Below are 22,870 nucleotides of genomic sequence, written 5' to 3' on the forward strand. Positions count from 1 at the left end.
GAAAAGGGGGGAGAGAGAGGGGGGGGGGGAACCGAGAGCCAACCTACGCAGAGGTGGGGGGACTGCAAAAGAGAAGTATCAAGACCCCAGGATACAACAATATTCCTGTTCCTTAGGGTATCAAAAATCGATCTATGAGGGATAAAACTGAGCTTGGTTGAGACATCAAAGGAGATGGCTTTCCAAATCATATCAAAAGATCTAAAGTTGGAAGTCCATCTACTTAGATTCCTTTCCATCCAAATGTGGTAGATAGCTGAGCCAAAAACAAGCTTTCCGACAGTGTCACATATAGTGCCTCGTGTAAAGGTCAGATCCAACCAGAGCCATTCCCTATCAAAGGCAAGGGGTCCTTTGCAGCGCGGCCAAATGGTTGTAAGGGCTTTTTTCCAGATGGTGGAGGTAAATGGGCAAACAAAGAAGAGATGGGCTATATCCTCGGAGCCATTCCAACAAAAGATGCAAGAGGGGGAGACAGGGATGTGACGGCTTCTTTTAAGAATTTTGTTTATTTTAAATTCTTGTTTTGGTTAGAATTGTTTTCCTATAGCTGCTGGTAAAGGTCAATATGATTTAGTGTGTGCTGTTTTCTATAAAGCATTGTATGGGCTACTGCCCTCACCCACGATTTTATTTAAAAAGAAGATGGCTTTCTGCTGCTCTATTCTGTGTCTCGGAATTTGGTAGTGAGATTCAACTACACCATTGGTGAGATAACAATACTGCTGGTGGTATTCCAGAAGGCTAGGTGAGAAGCCTGGCCATATCCTCCTCTCTAATCTCCTCCTCCGTTGTTTAACTCCTGCAACAAGTCAGTCCTTAACATAAATTCATTTGCATGCTATAAATATGGAACCTTCAGTTTCTTGTTATTGATAATTCGATTCTGATTATTCAATTGGATTCTACCCTAAACCTATCTGTGATTCTAATTTTGAATCTTACTGATATCGATTATGGTTTTAGAAGTCCTATCTTAAGTAGGAATCTTCTGAAACTTCAGATCAGTCCCTTGGATCAAGTTGAACCTTTAATATTCTGTTCCTATATCTGAATCGAGTAACCCATTGAAATTTGATTCAAATATGAGATCCAGATTACTGTTTATCACTTAGTATTTAATTCTGGTCACTATTTATTCATTGTGATTCTGGTTTTCAATTGAGTATTTACACCTAATCCTTTAAGCTTCTAGAAACCCATCAAGCATGTAACAACCGTTTTTCCTAAAAGCTCTAGCTTTTAAGGGCTACAACAATGTATACAAACACCCCCTGAAAGTGCAGGCCTGAAAACACACAGCTCTGCACGTGAATTGTGATATGCACTCATGCAGCACCGAGGGGAGAATGTGCTGGGAACCCTGTTGTACTTTCCCAAGGATCGAACACTCGACCTCCCTGCTCTGTTACAACCGTTTATTCTAAAAGCTCGAGTTGTTGAGTAAGAATGCATGCATGCATAACCAAAAAGAGAAAAAGAGAAAAGAAGAATCAATCCACCTGTTACAAAAGGAGAGAAGGGTACTTACACAGGAACCCATAGATGCCCCCAACTGTAGAACAGGGTGGCAACCCTATGTGTCACTGCCTATGTTCTCTTCTCCTCTTCATTTTCTTTGACTTATCTTTTCGATTCTAAAATGTTACAAAACATCTATAGTACAACATACCAATTTGTTGAAGGATTGTTAAGTTTCTTAGATCACACTAATCACTACACAATATTTCCGACCAGAAGGGAATAATGAACATGCCATCTAATTTACAACTTTGAAAACAGTAACTATTCAATTTTAATGCATAACTTATTTTATGGGGGGAAAAATACAGTAAATGATTTTCAGTTTTGTGAGATTTTCTTAAACTATTTAACACCATAATTTAGCAAAAACAAAGGACCAACTCTAGATAAGTGGATAGAATCAAGTGTATTGTATGGAGCATAGAGATAATTTAAGAGTTTAAGGTTTGACATAAAAAAAAGATATTTTTGCTTGAACTTAAAAAAAAGGAAGATTCACAGAGTTTCAAATTTTATTTCAAATTCAGAGAGTTCCAAATAGTAGGGTTCCAAGATGATCCAAATATTATAACAGAGGTGATTTCCAGATATTTGATAATTAAGGAGCAACACACATTGAACTATTGAAGCCCATGTAAACAATGTTCTGTGGTTAAAACAAAAACAAGAGAAGGCTTTCATGACCTTTCTTTGTATCCTTCTCTTCTCCAACTCAAGCTTTTCCAACTCCAGCTGTGTAGCCTTTTCATCTTTCATTGAAAAACTCCCTGCTAAATGCTCACACTCTCGTCGCACCTGTAAGAGGTAGCATAACGAGTTAATTGCATGCATCAACAATTAAACAGAAAATATATGTGGGTAAAGGGTCTACTGATCTTAACCATCTAAAATCTGTTCACAGACCAAGTCAATCATTACAAAGAAATCACTTCTAAAATATATTAAGATATACTGGCATCAAAGGATCAACAAAAACAAGACAGTCCATATTTATCTTAGGAATATTGTACCGGGCAAAAATGAGAACTATTTTTTTTTTTTTTTTTGAACACCTAAATTTACAGACATGACAAAGCAAACAATCTATCCCTAGTTGGAAAACAACTATATTTTTTTGAACACCTAAATTTACAGACATGACAAGGCAAACAATCTATTTCTAGTTCGAACCAAGGGTTAAAGTATCGGTATCGGGCATCGTATCAGATAGGTGATTTTAAGAGATGTATTGTATTGTATCAGAGAGACGCAACACACACTATAGATACACCTGGAAATATTTAGGAAACATGTGAAATACAGTTTTGAACAAGGTTTAAAGTATTAGTATCGGGTATCGTATCGGTCAGGTGATTTTAAGATACGTATCGTATTGTATCGTATCTGTTAGCAGAACCGAGAATGGGAGAATGGCTTGAATTATCAATAAGATCAGTCTAGCTCTCTGTTTATAATAATAGAAGAGATTACAAGGGGAAGCACTATTCATGACACTGTTCACGTGAACAGTATCACAACCCTAATAACATTTCTACCCTTGCTCATAAATACATAAATAAAGAATAAATAAAACACCCAAAAGACCAAATACCCCCATGGTATTCTGGTGTACATATTCCAACACTCCCCCTCAAGCTGGATTATACATATAAGTAAAGAAGGAGGATCCAACTTAAACTAATAAGAAAAAAAACTCTATAATAATGCTAACACTCCCCCTCAAGTAGGCGCATACAAGGCGCTAATGCCTAACTTGAACAAGACGGGAAAAAAAAAAGTTGCAGTAGAGTCCAGCTTGACAGATGAATGCAACTCCCAAATAAACCTTCAAGAACTTGAAAAATAGATCTTCAAAACCTTGGCAGACTTGATCAGCAAACCGGGACTGGAATGTCTTCCAAAAAGGCAGCTTTCACCAACTTCTATAGCTGTCCAGTGATGAATCTCTAATTGCTAATCTTGAAGATAAGCAACCAGGGCAGTAAGCAATGGAAACAAATGAATCAGGCAGCGGAACTAATCAACCCAACTGTAGATCCTTATATAGGCACTGTAAATCCTCAAATAGACAGGCAATAACCAAACATCTTCAATACTCTTCATCTCCCCCTTACGACAAACTCAACCCAATAATGAAAGATACCCAATAGCAATGGTGGAGAAGATTGATCTTCTATATTTTGCACCAATGTTCCTACAAGTTCTGCTATCTACAATGACTGCAGGTGTATTGTACATAATCCCCCCTCACGTGTAGTAGTACACGTGGACAGATAACGAAGATGATGTAAGAAATAGCGCAAAAGTATAATATTCCAGAATTTTTCCAAAAGGTGCTAAGGGTAATGGAAAAGGAAGAAATGGCAATTTAGAGAATACCATAAACTTCCAAAGTGGTTATGGGAGGTGGTGAAGTGAAAAAAAAAGCAGTGGGATAATGAATCACGGAGAAAAACAATGCAACATATAAATTGTCAACCATTTTCAAATGATCAAACAAACTCCTACTGGGGAGAGACACCAAACTCCAATATTCAAATCTGATAACTAAACAGATCTGATTTGAAGTAAGGAAAGACTCCAATCTTCAAGACTTGATCAATCTTCAAACACAGAAAAACCATTGTGCAAAACTCCAATTTGTAAACTCCCACATGCTAAATAGAACTGACGAAGATATCAGGGCAGAATTGATGTAATAAACTTAAAAAAAAAACTTGGATCAGATCTGAATTAGTGAACAATGCTAGGATCAAGCTCTCAAAGTAAGCTGGATTTGAATTAGTAGAGAAAACTTCACACAATTGAATAGGTTTGTAGTTGCAACCAATAACGATGGAACACACTGTTGTAATCCCAAATAAACTGATCTCCAGGGTAGTAGATTCGAGTCTTCAACTCTGAAAGAAATTCGATCTCCAATAGTAGGATACTCAGTCTCAAGAACAGGGCAGCAGTAGTTCTCATAAAGGCAGCAGTAACATGTCAACCAATCATGTTTACAGAAGCCAATCAATAGAACCAGCAAGGTATGTATTAAAGCTCAATAGAACCAGCAAGTATAAGATAAGTAACCCAACAGATCCATAGATAGTTGAAGCAGCCAGCCACATAGGAACCAGTAAAAGAATAGGTTGATAGTTGGAGGATCAGAGCTATAAGAGTGAAACCTGATTTTTTTTCCAAAATAACTCCATGAATGATGCTGAAACGTGGGTCAAATACTCCTCTTATATGTATGACTCTCCTAAAAAAATTAGCTTTATAGGACAGCCCAAACCCTAAAATTGATTTTAGTCAGGGTTTTGGAAAACCTTGAAATTGAGATCGATATAGGGAAATGGGGCTGTAATTGCTGATGTAGACTTGCAATAGATGCTGATTAGTACTGCTTGAATGGGACCTCCAATGTGAACAACCAATATCTAGTTGGAATGAGACTTGATCTTCAAGAGGGAGAGACACCAAAAAGTTGTAGAAAGTTAGGGCAGCAGCTATTGCAGTAAATAGACCTTCTTCAAGCCATGAATTGATGAAGTAGAGTGTCTCTTTTAACGTTAGAACCACCTCCAAAGCACTACAGTAGCAGTAAACATCCCTATCCCAAAAATCGATTTGTATCAGGGTTTTGGAAAACCCTGAAAAGTAGAGATCGATTGGGGTAGGGGTCTTCAAGAAGCTTGGAAAGGTGCAATAATGAGGTCAAGTGGTCCTTGCAATGGAGGAAAGCAACCCACAAAAGTTCAGCTTGAACAGAGAACTGTAACCCTAGAATCGATTGGTGACAAGTTGAGATCGATTAGGGTATCAAGGCTGGAAAGGTGAATGAAAGTTGGAGAAAAAGAAAAAAAAGGGAAAGAGAACAATGGAATAGGGTAGATAGGTGCTGGAAAAGAAAGCAAAGGTAGCTCCAATGGGGAACGATCAACCTTCAATAGTAATAGGAAGCTGATCTTTAAGGAATTCTGGAAAAACTCCAAATCGCAGGTATGCTTCCAGCAGAATTTCAATGGAAAAAAATAGATAGGATGGAGGAGGGTAGCAACTAAATCATTGGTTTAGGTTTTTACCTCATTAGTGCTGCCCCCTTACAAGGATGAGAAGAAGAAAAACCAGTAGAAGGTGAAATCGAGCAAGGAGGGAGAAGTCAATTGAAGAAGGGTTTTTTCTTTCTTTTTAACCTAGATCAGATTTGGCTCTGATACCATGTTAGCAGAACCGAGAATGGGAGAATGGCTTGAATTATCAATAAGATCAGTCAAGCTCACTATTTATAATAATAAAAGAGATTATAAGGGGAAAAACTATTCACGACACTGTTCACATGAACAGTGTCACAACCCTAATTACATTTCTACCCTTGCTCATAAATACATAAGTAAAGAATAAATAAAACACCCAAAGGACCAGAATACCCCCATGGTATTCTAGTGTACATATTCCAACAGTATCGTATCGGAGATATGTATTGAACACTACAGATACACATAGAAATGATCAAGATACACATGGAAATACACTTTTGGAACAAAAAACAATATAAATAAGCAAAATATAACAAGTTTCATACATAAACACTAAAATGGAGAATAATGTATAGCCAAACAAGTGCATTAAATTGAAATTGTTATAAAAGATGAGATTTCGTACATGTTGTAATCATCTATAGCCATGAAGAGTATTGGATGATGCAAAGGATGATGTTGTAGCACTCCTTGATTCTCTTTTGAGTCTAGAAGTTTGAAAAACCAAGTTTAAATGCAAGATTTTAGACTCTTGGTTGAGAGTTTCCTTCATTTTTCTGTTATAAACTTAGAATATGAGTAGTATCGAGTTTGTGAGTGAAAATGGCTTTTTGAGGGAATGTATCGATGCTATCGGTATGTATCGGTACGTATCGAGACATATTAAACCACCCACAGAGTCCTTTACTGGATGTATTGATGGTATCGATATGTATCGGTCATATCATATCGTATCGGCCAATAAATTTCGATACAATCTGAGACAGTTCATTTTTTTTTTTTTTTATAAAAAAAAGAGACGTATCGGTATGTATTGTATCGGTATCGACTGATATCAATACGTATCGGTCTGTATTGTATCGTATTGGTCGATACTTTAAACCGTGGTTTTGAAGCATAAAAAACTATAAATAAGTAATATGTAAAATATATCATGTATAAAGAGGAGAACAAACTACGACGAGAAAAGTGCATTCAATTGATTACGTATAAAGGATGAAGTTTCATATTTGTACTAATACAAAAAAAGAAATAAGTCAACACAAATACAACAATTTTGCCAATAAAAACAAGGGTCAAGTACTTTTTCGAAATAATTGGTGTGTCCTCGATCATGCTGCCAATAAAAACGTAAGGCTCTGGCGGCGCACGGTAGGGTTTTGAAAGTTTCGTAAGTTCTCTGGCCATGGTGGGTCCTCCTTCTCGGGAGGAGCCCCCTCTTGACCCTCCACAGCGTGGGGACCTCTCGGGTGGGGCTGTTCCCTCCTTTGCTTCGGTGGCCTCAAGGAACCTTGCTCCTTCTATAGCGGCAGGCTCTCGCGTGGAGATTGCTGTGAAGAAGCCTTCAACTTTTTTCGGTGGACCTGCAGTCTTATTCTCCAAGGAGGAGGTTGCCTTGACGGCGCAGGCTTTCTCGACCTCCCTAATTGCCAAATGCAGCAATGGGAGGCCTTCCTTGCTCTCGATCAAAACCTTCCTCCAAAAGAACCTGTTTGTGCAAGGAGATGTGGTGGTTTCGTCGTTGGACCCGCTGCATGTTCTGTTGCGGTTCTCGGCCTCTTCGGACTTCATCAGGGTGTGGCTCAAGGAACAGGTCTTCATCCAGGGTTTCCTCTTTCGTTTCATGAAGTGGTCCACTGATTTCGTCTCAGGTTGAGATTCGCCTCTTGCTCCGGTGTGGGTCACCCTGCCGGGATTGCCTGTGAATTTCTTCCAAGGGAACTTTTTGGTGTCGATAGCTGGAACGATAGGTCGTTTCTTGAAGGTTGATGGTGCCACGGCCAATGCTACCCGCACAGTTGAGGCAAGGTTTTGTGTCGAGGTAGACCTCAGAGAAGAATTACCGTCGAAGATTTGGATAGGTTGTGGTTCGAATGGGTTTTATCAGAAGGTGGTGTTTGAGAAAAAGCCTGCATACTGTGGGGTGTGCACGAAGCTGGTTCATACGAAGGAGGTTTGTAGGCGAAACAAGGAGGTCTACAGGGGTGTCGAGGAAGCAGGGATGGCTTGCGAATAAGAAAGGGTGCAGGCTACATGCCGGAATACACAGGGAGGTGTGGTGCCGGTGCTGGGAGGAGTGCCTAGCAACAGGGATGGCACCGGTGTTTGTATTCCTACAGGGGAGGGTTCTTCGCGTGGTCCTGTGGTGAGAGGTTCTGCTGTAGACCAGGGCCAACAAATTCCTCGGCGGAGAGCTCGACAGGGCAGATTGCTGGGGGCATTGGGGCCGAGCAGGCTGCGACTTGTGGTCCAGGGGCTGTGGCCAGTGTTCCTACAGGTATGGGAGGCTTGGGTGGCTCGAGCGAGGGGGTGATTCACTCTCAGCAGGAGGGGACAGTGTGTGGAGTTGTTACTCAGGCGCTGGAAGAGGGAGAGCTAGTACCGGTTGGCGGTGGGGGGGGGGCAGTTACTGGCTCTCTGCAGTAGGGATATGGTCCCCTATGTGTTTGCTGAGCACAGACAAAGTAGAGTGGTGGCCATTGCAGGAGAGGGTGAGACGATGGAGCCGATTGCCGAGGTTTGTTCGCAGTCAGTGGGAGACAGTCCTTCCCGTTTTTTTGAAGATTTGCTGGGCGTGGGTTTGGCCTAAGGATGATGGCGATGTGGATACAATGGATGATGGCCCGCTTTTAAGCCGTGAGGCCTTGCTACAGAGTTTCAAGGACTTCAATGCTGCTGTAGAGGGCCGGATTCGCAAATCTCTGCAGAGGCTACGAGAGGAGAATGCAGCATCACTGCCGCCACGCAAGGGGAAGAGGCAATCGTCTCGGGTTCCCTTCCTTAGCGCTGCACATGTGTACAAGAGGAAGAAAATAAAGAAGGCCAGTGAAGGAGGGCATCTCCAGGCGTATTACCAAATCAATGAGATCGCTAGAGGCTCCACTTCTTCTTACTCAATGAGTTGCTTGTTTTGGAATGCTCGAGGCCTTGGAAATAAGCCTACTTCTAGGCGTTTGAAGACGTTAATAAGCCTGCATAAGATAGACATGGTGGCTGTTGCGGAGCCTGAGGCGCTACCTTTGAAAGCGCGATTGATTTTGAGGAGGGTTGGGTTGGACTCGGTGACCATTGGGGAACGACTATGGGTGTTCTGGAGGTCTTCGTCGCAAGTCACAGTGTTGGAGGATCACTGGCAGTTTGTGACATTACAGTGCTTGGATGCTAATGCAGGGACGGTGGTGTTCACCTTTGTTCATGGGCTTTGCTCGATGGTGGAGAGGAGGGAGTTGTGGGAGAGACTTGAAATCTTTTCCAGATCGGTTGTTTCTCCTTGGGCGGTGGGAGGGGATTTCAATGCTGTGGTCTCCCCCACTGAAAAAATTGGGGGCAACCCCGCGTGCTCGGTGTCTATGGCTGAGTTTGGAAACTTCGTGAGTGGGGTAGGTCTCTTGGATGCAGGCTATGTGGGTAATGTCTTTACCTGGTCCAATAAAAGGTCGGGCACAGGCAGGGTTATAGCGAGGTTGGATCGGTTCTTGGTGAATGCGGCTTGGTTAGGGGCTTTTCCCAAGTTCGAGGTGGCGCACCTCAATAGAACGTGTTCGGACCACGCCCCAATTTGGCTTTCTTTCTTGGTTACAGGCCCGAGGAGCTTCTCGTCCTTCAAGTTTCAGTAGATGTGGCTGCAACACCCAGGTTTTGTTGATTTTGTCAGAGGCATCTGGGAAGAACCATTGACGAGATCAGGGCTTTTTATACTTTTCTTAAAGCTAAAATGGCTTCGGAGTGCGCTCCGGAAGTGGAACAGGGAGGTCTTTGGCAATGTCCATCAGAAAGTCAGGGATGCGGAGGACTCGGTCAGTAGGGTAGAGGTGGTCTATGACCTTTGCCCCAGTGAGGTGGCTAATGGCTCGCTTGTGGAGGCCAGAAGGAGCCTGGAAGGGATGCTGCTGCAGGAGGAAATCTTCTGGAAACAAAAATCCAGGGTTACTTGGCTGAAGGAGGGGGATAGGAACACAAAGTTTTTTCATACAATGGTCAATATCAGAAACAAGCCAGGGTGGACAGAATCAAGGGCTTAGATGGCAATTGGATTGAGGACCCTGAAGGGGTGCAGGCTGAGGCAGTGTGTCATTACTCGGAGCTTTTTACCACGCAGGGTTGTGTACTCGATGAGGAGTTGCTGTCGCTGCTACCCGCCATTGAGTCGGGCATCGACAACACTGCTCTTATGATGGTACCCACTATGGAGGAGGTCAGAGTGGCTGTTCATGCCTTATCCTGTGACAGTGCGCCAGGGCAAGATGGCTTTTCGGGTTACTTTTTCACTTCACTTCTTTGGAGGAGGGACCCTTCCCAGAAGTTTCACTTCGGCGAACTTAGTGCTTATCCCTAAGAAGGAGAACCCCAAGGTAATGGCTGACCTTCGCCCCATTAGCCTGTGCAACTTTGCTTACAAAATTATTGCCAAGATCCTGGTTTCTAGACTGACAGGTTTACTTCCTGATTTAGTGGAGGAGCAGGGTGCTTTTGTTCGAGGCAGATGTATACATGACAACATCTCTATTGTTCAGGAGATGGCCCAGGACCTGAATCAAAAAATAAGAGGGGGCAATGTGATTCTTAAGCTAGATATGGCCAAAGCTTATGATAGGCTTGAATGGAGGTACCTTTGGCTAGTTCTCTCCAAGCTTGGCTTCAGTGAGGCTTGGATCGGCTTGATAAGGAAAACAGTGGAGAATTGCTGGTTTTCCATTTTGTTGGGTGGCAGGTAGTCAGGGTTTTTCAAATCCACCAGGGGGTGAGGTAGGGGGATCCGTTGTCGCCGGCTCTCTTTATTCTGGTGCAGGAGGTACTGAGTAGGGGTCTAAAAAATCTGTTTGAAATGGGTCACGCCTCTTACTTCAAGCTTCCTAGAGGGTGCCTAGGGACTTCACATAGCCTGTTCGCAGATGACACCATTGTGTTCACTAGGGGCTTGAAGGGCACGCTCAAACAAATTATGGGGTTTATTGGCAGGTATGAGGGATGTTCAGGGCAGCTGGTCAACAGACAAAAGAGTTGCTTTGTGTTGGGTGGCAAGGGCCTCAGTGGCAAGAGCACGCATGGTAGGAGCGGTGACGGGCTTTACCAGGAAGACTCTCCCAATTACTTACTTGGGGACTCCTCTGTATAATGGAAGGCTAAAAATTTGTTTCTTTGATGATCTTGTTGGAAAAATAAGAAACAAGGTGGCAAGATGGCAGGGTAGGCTCCTCTCTGCTGGCGGGCACCTTACCCTTCTAAGGCATGTTCTTTCGTCAATGCCGATTCATGTTATTGCTACACTTGGCTCCTCCAAAAGCAGTCCTCCACAGGCTTTATGGTCTCTTTGCGGATATTTTGTGGGGTACCTCGGAGTGGGGGAAGCGCAGGCATTGGGTTTGTTGGCAGAAGATCTACAGGCCTCTTGAGGAGGGGGGTTTGGGGGTTAGGCTATTGGAGGAGGCGGGCCTTTCTCTCAGACTTAAAGGACTCTGGAGGATGCTCTCGGAAAGGTCCCTTTGGAGTGGTTTCTTCAAAGCAAAATTCTTTAAGAACACTCAAGTGGTGCTGGCTGGTGATTCTGGGGTTGGCTCCAGGTCGTGGAAGAGCACTTTGACATTCAAGGGGTTTCTGCTCGACAGGTCTAGATGGCTGATTTGGGCTGGCCAGGTCTACTTCTGGCTGGATAATTGGACTGGTGCGGGGCCTCTTATTGACCATGTTGACAATAGCTTGTAGGTTGACGTTGACTTGTTGGTAATGGATGCGTTGGGTGAGAACGGAGTTTGGACCCAGGGTCTTCTTAAGCTAATTGACTCGACTGCCATTAGGGAGTGCATCTTGTGGGGAAACTATGCCCTCTCTGATAGAGATGATGTTCTAGCTTGGACCCCTGCTTCGAATGGCTTGTTCACCACTAGGTCGACATGGGAGGAAGTTCAAATGGGTCTGGAATCAGTCTATCCCTCTGAAGGTGGCTTTCTTTACGTGGCAGCTGTTTAATGGGAAGATCCCTACAGATGACTCCCTCATGTCAGTTGGCATCCCCCTAGTATCTAAGTGTAACTGTTGTGGGAGGCCAAGGAGGGAGACCATTGACCATTGTTTGGTGGCTGGAGGTACGGCGTCCAAGGTGTGGCTTTTCTTCTCTAGACTCTTTGACATTGCTTATGTTCCATCTCAGGATGTTCGTGGTCGATTAAGGCGTTGGCAGGAGGCAGCTAGCTGTAAAAGTCTTAGTGCTTACTTAACAGGGATCATTCCGTCCCTAATTGTCTGGGAGCTGTGGAAGGAGAGGAACAATAGAAGGCATGGGGAGAGGAGGCGCACGGCTGCTACAGTGATAGAGTGCATCAAAGCTTGGGTGAAAGAAATGCCTCTGCCTGCCAAAATTGGTAGGATGGGGTCGGCCAGGAATGGCCTGATTCTACAGCTCTTTGGTATGGGGGTTCTAAAGGCCAGACTTCCTAGACCCATTCCTATATGTTGGCGCCCATCTGTTGCTTCAGTAAAGTTGAATGTTGATGGAGCTTGTAGGGGAAACCCTGGCACCGGGGGGGGGGGTGGAGGGGTTATAAGGGATGGGAATGGAGAGGTGTTGGCAGCCTTTGCTAACTTCTATGGTGATTGTACTAACTCTATTGCGGAACTTCGAGCTCTTAGGGATGGCCTGGCACTCTACTGTTAGTTGGGTTTCCGTGACTTAGTGGTTAACTTGGATTCGGCCACCACTATCGCTATGGTAAATAAAAGAAGGTGCGATCTGTGGAAGGGGTGGTACTGGTTCCATGAGGTTCTGGCCATGGTGTCTGCCGGCCGAGGTGTGGTGTCCTTTGCTTACCAGGAAGAGCAACAGAGCAGCGAATTGGCTAGCTAATTTAGCTTGTGACTCAAGGAGATCTACCACCTTCCGTTAGGGCTCTATCCCTCCGGGGAAGTTTCAGGTACTGCTTAGAGAGGATAAGGCCGGCATACCAGTCCTCAGATTCTAGTTTCTTTATGTCTCTCAATTGTATATGGGTGGAGAGATTTGGAGAGTTTGAGTTGTTTTTGCTCAGTGGGCTGGGGTAAGGTGGCATGTCCCCCCCTTGTTTTCTTTTATTCTTTATTGGATTTAAATAAAATGCTAGGGGTTGGCCCGGGTCCCAGGTAATATTCGGGATTTAAAAAAAAAAAAAAAAAAAAAAAAGGAATCAAGTTGATTTTGCCAAAACAAAATGATTTCAATGCCTTATAGTAGCTCATAGTAAGTGTTTTGAGTCGTTGATCGAGTTATATAGTTTATAAGAGATGTATCAAGTGCATCAATAAGTATCAACCATACCAGGTCACGTATCAACCCTATACAGTTGATACTTGTTTAGGTGTCGTATCGGTTGAAACAGTGACCCATTTCTTGTTCTTCTGAACGACATCATTCAAGAAGTCGGTTGTGAGGGACAGCAAACCTTGGTGAGACACCCATGCTGTGGGAGAAAATTCTGGTGTTTCTCTGCAGCAGACTTCAAGTCCAAGAATCCCCACATCAGGCCATCAGTTTCAGCCCTTCTCAGGGTTTGCACAGAGTCATTCAGTCCAAAGAGACTGTTAATGTGTGTAATGTGTCCAGGTACAATGTGTTCAGGTTTGATGTACCTTGTGTGTGCCAAGGTGGAGCTGAGTCATCTCCACCTAGCATACCTTATTTGTTTCCCTATTTCAATCTATAAATAAAGTAGGCATGTGTCCTCTAGTGACAAGCAAAATATTCTGATCCTACTCTGATATTTAACTTGGTGACAGAGCGACAAAAACCCTAAATTTTTTTTGGTTCTCTTTTTCTCCCACCACCGCCGCCAGTAGAGCACCACCACCAATCTCGAGGTTCCGGGCTCACCGCATCAGACATGGTTGAATGAACATGCGCTAACGCATGTCGTACCACGTATGACCATCACTACCAATCACCATGGTTGAATGAACATGCGCTAACGCATGTGGTACCACGAATGACCATCACTACCAATCACTGACTGCCGCTGCCCCTCCCAGGGCCCTAGCCCTCTTTCCATCGCTCCACCAGGGGATCCACCCCTTCTCGCGATCGTCCAAAGGCCTCCCGCCCTATGTTGAACCAAATTATGGGTCTTCCGCCCCTTGCTGCAGACCACCCGGGGCCTCCCGCCCTTGTCGCACAACCTTGGAGGCCTCCCGCCCCTGTTGTGAAGCCAACTAGGGCCTCTGCTCCTTGGTGTTGTCATCTCTAGGGCCCTCCCCCTTAGCAGTGCCTGACCCTGGACTCTCCCAAGCCCTCAACTTCCTCTATTTACCTTGCTGCCCGTCCATCTCATTGCGGTACGCCGTCTCACTATTCTCGCGAATGATACGGTAGCCTCCACACTGCTACTCCTTGCTTTATCTATTTGTTTAAGTTCCATATCAACTTCTTTGTTGTGATTCCATCCCATGGCAGACCATAGTGATGTTAATGACTCCGCGGGAGATGTTGGGGGCAGTGAGGTGAGTCATGGTGGGACTCATCATCATAACCTCTCTCTGAATCCGGGTCCGATCAAGTTGAATGGGACTAACTACCTTGCATGGTCACGGGCATGCCTTTTGACTATCTTATGGGGTATTTTACCTGAAAACACCCCTATGCCCTCTAATGGTGCTGCTAAGACCACCTCATTTGCTCATGATGCCTTGATGATGTCAGCTTTATTCTCCTAAATTCCATGGAACCACAAATTAGTGTCAGCTTTGTTCTACTCAACACTGCACAAGAACTATGGGAAGCTGTCCAACAAACTTATGCTCAAATTTATGAGCTCCCGAGTCAGGTTCGGGAAACCTCCCAGAAGGATATGTCACTTACCTCTTATTATGCTGCGTTGACTGTACTCTGGCAACAGTTGGATTTTTATCACCCTGTCTCCATGGTGTGTACAATTGACATTGCTACCTTTTAGAAGGAACGTGAGATGGAGAGTCTATGATTTCCTCACTGGCTTAAACCATGAATATGACCAGATTAGAGCGCAAATTCTGGGACGGGATACATTTCCTACCCTTCATCAGGTATATAATATTATGCAACATGAGGAACGCCGTCGTTCTGTGATGATGCCCCCTACAATGCCTCCTCACTCTTCACTGGTTTCTACACCTGCTCTAGAGAATCTGCTGCTCCTAAGGCATCTACTGGTACTCAAGAATCAGTTAAATGTGATAAATGTGGCAAGCCTCGGCATACTAGAGAAACATGTTGGAAGCTCCACAGTTGTGCCAAGGGTGGGGGGGGGGGTGGTGGGAAACAAGGTTCCACTCGACATCAGGCAAATCTGATTGACTCCTCCGAAGCTTGTCCACTGGACTGTATGCACCTGCATCTGGCTCTACAGCTCCCTTCTCTTTGGTTCTGCTCTTGGCCCTTTAGCACATGATGTCTCAACTAGGGACCTCTTCTGCACCTTCCCCTGCCCCTACTTCCAATCTAGCTCAGTCAGGTATTTTTCATGTTTCCTCTGGTTCTAGTTCCTCCTGGCTCCTTGACTTTGGGGCCTCATACCACATGACTAGTTCCTTTGACCTTTTCTCCTCTAATCATCCCACATCGGGTAAGGACAAGGTTCGTGTGGCTGATGGATCTTTATCCTTGATATCTAGTAAATGTTCTATTCAGTGTTTGATGTAGTTCGGCTGCCTAGGACCAGCCACTGGTGTAGGGATTTGTCCCTACACCAGCACCAAAATCGTAGGGGTAGTTTAGGGTTATTTAATCTTTTATTTAAAGTCATGTTTGGAGTGTAATTCTAATTGGGATTTAGTTGTGAATCCTAATTGGAAGTCCTAGTTCCTATTTTGGTTGGGAATCCTAGTTAGAGTCCTAGTTTCTATTTTTGATTCCTAGTTTGAGTTTGAATCCTATGTCAGCCACTGTGGCTATAAATATGCTTGTAATTGCTCCTTTGAGCCCACAATTTAATGAATATAATTTTGTTTTGAGCAATGATGACTTGATAGCTTGTCTACTCTCCTATTCCTTCTCTTCTTCTTCAAGTTACTGTTCACGGACACTGTTCACAGGAGGTTCAAACTATAGTTTTGTTCGAAATCTGGTCTTCTCCTTTGAAGCTAGATCTACTTGTTCTTCTGAATAGTGTTGCTGCCATCTTCATCTTCTCTTCTCAACTCAGATCTGACAGTCAATTGATGACTGGTTTGTCTAAACCCTAATTTCTATTTTTATTCTTCCACTTCTAATTTAGTGATTTCACCAAAACTTCACATCAGACCATCACCACCACACCAAACCAGAACCGAATTTCTATCTGTACCCCTATAGCACTTGATCCAAACCTTAGCCCCATCCTCCCATTCTAAACCCTAGATTCCATCAATAATCTTCTTTTCGAAACCCAAAACCCTAACCCTAGATCTTGCTGCCCATTCAATCTAACCTACTTCCCACCATTAAAACATCTCAGCACCTTCATTGGAAGACTCCCCTATATCAACTTAGCCTAACCCTACCATCAAACCCTAGGTCCTACCAAACCCTAACCCTAATTTGACCTAGCCGAAATTACCAGTTCATATCAGATCCTGATTATTGGCTCCTAGTTGGATCCCTTCCAATCTAGGACTTCATTAGTGTTCCCATATATCCTTAAAATCTGTTTTGCGCGTTCCTAATTTATGTGCGAATTTACTTTCAATTTACTGCCTCACTGTAGATCTGAGTTGTTTTGTCTCATTTTATTCCACCCATTGTCTTTTTCAGGATTTGGTGACGGGGGCAACGATTGGATATGATAGGGTACACGACAGACCTGGATACAGGTTCTCCTCAGTCAGCACTTCCACTCTCTGCTCATACCCTTCGTGCTGAAAGTTCTCTCCCACTGGTTCATCGTTGGCACCAGCATCTCAGTTACCCCTCATTTTGCACTTTACAATTAATGTTTCCTTCTTTAATAAAGGATTGTAATTCTGATATTTTTCATTGTGATGTTTGTGAGTTGGATAAACATACTAGAATCTCTTATTCCCCAACTTTTAATAAAAGTGATATTCCTTTTTCTGTCATTCATTCGGATGTTTGGGGGCCTTCTTGCATTGTTTTTAGAGATGGCTATTGCTGGCATAGTACTAAAACTCGTTTTGTCTCGGTCGAGTCGAAACGAAATGCAACATCGAATTGAAAAAATGCAATATTTCGAATATTTCAGAAATTTCGGAAATTTCAGTCATCTCGTTTCGGAAATCTTGGCAATTTCGGTCATCTCGTTTCGGAAATTTTGGAAATCTCGGTCATTTTTGGCATTTTACACCCACAGAAAAATTACCATATTTCGACGAAATTTCGCTCAGACTGAAACACCGAAATGAAATGAGATTTTAAACTATGTTTGCTGGTTTATTTCATTTATTGATAATTGTAGCCGACTCACTTGGGTTTATCTCCTTCGTAGTAAGTCGGAAGCTTTTGCCTGTTTTATTCACTTTCTGTTCTGCCGACAGGTTAAGGCTGTTATGCTGTTCTGTATACTGTGACATAATACCTCCTTAGAAGTACATTCAGACAATTAGTGTCTTGTGTTTGTCGAGGAGCCTATCGAGAGCCTACTATTTTGGTGATTGTCTACTATCATGTTGCTGGAACCAAGTGTCCAGGCCTAGTTTGTCAGTACCTTGGTTCTTATTGTAGGTTAGGTCATCAGTACCCTATCTCTACATTATTGAACCATGCTTAATAGGGATACACACAAGTCCAACAGGTCCTTAGTTCATAATTTAGACAAGTCTATTTTTATAAGTACACATCATGGTTCACGGTTGGGATTATTCTCTAACCATGAGCTAGCCTTCTTTTCTCCCAATACTTCTCCTCCTCCCCCCCTCTTCTTCTTGTTTTCTCCACCTACCCCCTCCTATCCCTATCCCCACTTCATCTATGTATATCCCCATCTTCTTCTTATCCTTTTTTGTGTTCTTTCATATGTAAACAGAAAAAAAAGGCAATAAAAGTTTCAGTTATTCAATTTGTTCATCCTTATTGTGTTGATCCTGGCTGCAATTGATCTCCCGCTGGTTTCCCTGGTTCGAGGTCGACTTTGCATTACCTTCCCTGCAGTCCTTGTCAACTGGATGTACCACTGCATCTCCTCCCCTCAGTTCTCAACGCTTGTCAATGGTAGCCCATGATGGAGGGCTGGTAGGGAAAAAGAGAAAACCCTGGGATTTCAGAGTTGCAGAGGCAGGGAAAGAGTGCACACAATCTCACTCTCACAGAGTAAAACCCAAAAACTTCTATTCAATTCACTATCTCCAATGTTGGGTTACAGGCACGTGCTTAAAGAGAGTAATAACAAGACTCCTATTTAGACTATGAAACTGAAACTAATCCTACATATGCAATTCAAACAAATAAACTACTAGATAACTAAAATAACTACTTCCAACCATTTTTAGACCAAAATCTCGGTTTGGACCGGTTCTGTCTGGGTATGAATCTCCAAAACCTATCATGCTTGTCAACCAGTCAAGTGATACTGCATCAGCCCAGCAGGTTTCTTCACCTCCTCTGTTGGCATTCGGCAAGGCTACCCCCTCTCCCCCTTCATCTTTACCTTAACCCTTGATGTCCTTTCTAGAAATCTCCAGACCAGCAGCTTATCACTCCCATTCCCAAGTGCAAGGCTATTACGACTTCCCATCTCGTCTTTGTGGATGATCTCACGATCTCCAAAGCAAATACCTTTTCAATTGAGGCCATTGTATTCTATTTACGCGTCATGCCTCTTTGAAAGGGTCATCTGGCCTTTGGATCAATCTCTTGAAATATCTTCTATCGGGCGTTTGATGATGTCAAGAGTATCCAAAGCAAATACCCTCACTTATGCTATCTTATAGATAGCTTTCCCCCCCTTCCTTTGTGCTCAGGTTATACCTAGAATATAAGAGCATAGAAATATTATTCAAAATAAAACTACAAGAGATGAAGTTGGGTTTAGGTGAAATTTCAACCATATTTCGGGTTTCGATACCCTTTTTCTAGTTTCGTTAGTTTTGGCTCCAAAGAGGTAAAACTTCATTTTTTTTTGGTGATTTTTGGCCATATCTTTGTAATGAACCATGTATAGCATTTGAATTATGAAATGAACTCTTCTTTTATGTTTATTCATTCCTAGTGTATTTTTATGTATATTTTAGTTGTATTAATTGAATTGTGTGTGTTCTAGTACTAAATTTTGTGTAGAATAGGTTATATTAGAGAAAGAATACAACAACATACACCCATGGAAAAAGAACTCAGTCGAAACCGACCGAAACCACCGAGATATCTCGGTTTCGCAAGAAACCGAGGGGAAACTTAGTGGGAGTTCGAAAAGTCCCAGTTTTCGGTCAAAACTGCTCAAAACCAGTTGAACCAAACTAAACCAAACCAAACCAGAGTATAAATATCACATGTTTCGATCGAAACTTGTGATATCTCGCAAGTTTCGATCAAGACAATGGAGAAGTCGCAGGTTTCGACAAAGGAGTGCGAGTTTGGCCTCCAAGTGTGGATTTCTTCGCATATTTCCTTTGTTTGATGCAGCTACAACCTATATCAATCGACTTCTACTAATGTGTGAACCTCTCTTCTCAAAGGTAATAGTATTTTTGTCCCAAATACCATTAGTGTATCCTTCAGCGTACACTAGTAAACTTGGGTCAATAACCACAAGTACCATTTTGGATTTTTTTTTTGTGAAAATAGTTCATGCATTGTGTTTAGAATGTCAAAAATAGGATGTACACAAAAAATCAGACCTAAAAAACCATTTCTGGGCCTCGAAACCAGTCTGGAGTTGGCAATGAAAAAGTTCCACATTTTGACCCGGTTTCGGTAGGTTACGACCATATCTCGGTTTCAGCCTCGTCGAAACCCAAGATTTAGAACCTTGCATACACCATACACTACCAACCTACGGTCCGAAGCCGAACTACCATTTTGAGAGTGTTTTTCTACAATATAAGGAGTTCACTTTGTTTAGAGGGCCTAAAATAGGGTTTCCCAGAAGTGATGTTTCGAGACCTAATTTGGCCATTTGGGCCTCAAAACAAGCACTCAAAACTTGTTTCGATCGAAATATTGCAGTTTCACAAGATATTTTGGTTTCTTCAAACCTTGCTTAGAAGGTAATGCATAAATGAACAAGCAGTTGCAACACACACTACATTGAACACTGGTAAGACATGAAGCGTCATGAAGTTTATTTTACATATTCTAATACACGCATATTGAATAATTTACTTCAATAAAATGTCCAAAACAAGAACAATGTACCTAGAATATAAAAGCATAGAAATATTACTCAAAATAAAACTACAAGAGATAAACTCATTATCAAATTCTGTGTAATTTAGCTCTTCTACTTTTTGTAATTACAGTAGATGTCCTTAACTTATCAATAAGATAAACTATTCCACGTGCCAAAAAAAATTATAAGCATGGTTCTGACAGGAAAATGACGGAAGCTTGGGTACGACCAAGTGAGTTTTGTCATGTAAGATGTGCATAGATATATCTCAATTCCAGATGTACAAGGTTATTTTGATACAACATATGGGCATGTAATGTATCACGATAAACAATGAGAGATGGATTATGAAGAGCTACCTCAATTTCACGTTCAAGTAAAGCAATCTTTTCTACTACTTGAGAAAGCTTCAAAGAATACTTAATGGCTGGATCAATATCATCAGAGTTCAGCAAAAGATGAAAACGCAATCCCCCAAGGTGAAACCATGCGCAACCAAGATTGTAAAGGAAACCTAGGAAAGAGAAAAATGAAAATAAAACATAGTTGCAACCATATGGAAGAATCAAGATGTAGAATAATGCTATCCTATATACAAAACTAATTGAACATCACAGATTCCCTCATGAATGCTTATGCACAAACAATAGAACAAGCATTTCAAAGCCTAACCATGAGATGAATTCTGGCATAACTCTCTAAGCAGTGGATCAATAAATGATTCCTTTAAGGATGTCAATCTACTGTGGCTTGATGATGCAATAAGCAAGCATAGAGTCTGGAGATTATCTTCCTGTCACCATACCATGCAATAATAAGAAAAGTGAAAACTGTATTAACAAGATTTACAGGTATAACAGAACAAGATTCAACATTTTTTACAGGAGATTAAGCAATTTTTGAGCCGATGTATGACATGCTATATCTGCTCCATTTAATAAAGGAAAAAAGAAATTCCTAGAAATGATAGACTGCTGTTTTCAGCCTGGAACACCATGAGGTAACCAACCTCATGTAAAAAATAAATAAATAAAACGCAGACATGAAAGCAAACAAGTGCAAACAAAAGATCCTATCTTTGAGAAATGAACTAAAAAAATTTATGTCCTTTTAAATGCAGAACAGAGGAAACAGATTACCGTAATTGTGTTCACTCGAATGGAACAAAGAATAGACTTGACCTGTGAAAAATTTTCTCCCTCGAAAGATTTCCGGTGGGCAAATATAATCTACAAGTAAAGCCAGAAGCAAAAAAAAATTAGAGTGATACTATTGAAGTATAAATCAGTTGATCGCCAACTTACAAAGCTGCTACCTGTTGGAAAAGAGACAGAGCAGTGGATAAAAGAATGCTAGATATCTCTCTTTCTGGTGGAGAACTTTGCCAAAGATTTCCTTAAGCAACTCTAAGCTTCAGACAATGCACAGGGTAGTCCCTGATGGAAAATGTACTGCACCTGTAACAGAGGCAGGAAAAGAGTGAGAGAGTAAGGAAAAGAGGGGGCAGGTAGCTGAGAAACAGCCTGGAGAAATCATGTGGAAAATTTCCATCTGAATTGGATAACTGATTAACTGGAACTCAAATAATATGTAAGGAATCACCACAATATGTTTTCCAAAAGCCTTCCATTAAAGGCTTCACTGTTTCGTGTGTGTGTGCAATAGTACTGGCTGGTAAAGATTGAGTATATACAGTTCTTATTTTTTATTGTTTGGATATAAACCAGTAATAAATGAACCAATAATTAAGAAATACCTAATGCAATTACATAAGAATCAACCAGAAATACAGCAATAAAATGCAAGGGGAACAACTCCATAAGAAATTGGAAGGGGTGGGGGGAGAAGAAGAAGAAGAGAAGAACATACAGGATCTCGCCAAGTGTAGCTGTTACTGTAGGCTGGACGAGCATACAAGGCAGTAGAACGTAATGACCATCAATCTGCAAAATATTCTTGTAAGAACTAAAACAAACAAAATAAGCAAGTCCAAATAACCATGTGATACAGATTCCCCAATTGGCCAGAAAAAGAAGAAGAACCAAGGAGGCAAGGACTATTGAGCCAGCTTCAAGTGGATCAGAACTGGACCAGCTCAAGCCAGCCAGCTGGCCCTCTAGAAGATTCTCCTTGCTGCCCACGATTTTGACAGGAAATCTGATCTATGACCGGTCAATCCTAGTACCTAGTTACTAAGTCTGTTAGTTTCTAATTTGCTGCCTAAGTAGTTTCTAATTTTGTTAGTTCCTATTTTAGTTGTCCAAGGCTTAGCCTTTAGTAGTTTCTATTTTCATTAAGTTTCTAATTATCATTAGTTGCTAAGTTTGTCAAGTTACTATTTTTTTAAGTTTCTAATTTTGTAAGTTGGTTTGAGTCTATAAAAGCAGCTATTGTAATTGTTTGAGAAGGAATTAATGAATGAAGTTTTGAGGCATTCTTGCACTCGATTATGGGAGTAAAACCCCTGTTGCTGTGGGTGAGAGACACAAGGCTGAGAAAGCCCATCCCCTACCCCCTTTATCTTCTTCTCCTTTACCTACTCTATCAACATTGCCCTGCCATCTTGTGACTGCTATAATCTGTTGATCAAGGACACCTTGAAGGGGCCTGAATTGAACCACAATTAAGTCCACATCTGTGCTGCTGCTTCACACCAAAGGAAGACCCAGAACACCTTGCGGCTGTGCTGTTTCTGCTCTGCTTCTCCAGCAAACTTCAAGCTTGCATCTCCATATTCCACCATTAGAATCTGCTGGGTTTTGGAGCGAAGGCCACTCACAGCAAGCCCTCCACTCGATCCAAGTTCCAGCCCCTACTGCTGGCTGGGTTGCTCTACAGTGCCTACTT

The 22,870-nt window shown here is 42.2% G+C and overlaps 1 protein-coding gene across 1 annotated transcript in view; it reads right to left on the reverse strand.

The window, feature by feature from the left end:
- Positions 1-22,870, reverse strand: part of LOC122655003 (midasin-like) — a 130,552-nt gene that overhangs the window by 18,038 nt on the left and 89,644 nt on the right. The window contains 6 exon segments of the mRNA XM_043849256.1: positions 2,209-2,319; positions 20,383-20,537; positions 20,696-20,816; positions 21,163-21,252; positions 21,429-21,480; positions 21,893-21,988. Of these exon segments, the coding sequence (XP_043705191.1) occupies positions 2,209-2,319; positions 20,383-20,537; positions 20,696-20,816; positions 21,163-21,252; positions 21,429-21,480; positions 21,893-21,988 (625 nt within the window).

The sequence above is a fragment of the Telopea speciosissima genome, chromosome 3 (assembly GCF_018873765.1).
Source record: "Telopea speciosissima isolate NSW1024214 ecotype Mountain lineage chromosome 3, Tspe_v1, whole genome shotgun sequence".
NCBI classification, from domain to species: Eukaryota; Viridiplantae; Streptophyta; class Magnoliopsida; order Proteales; family Proteaceae; genus Telopea; species Telopea speciosissima.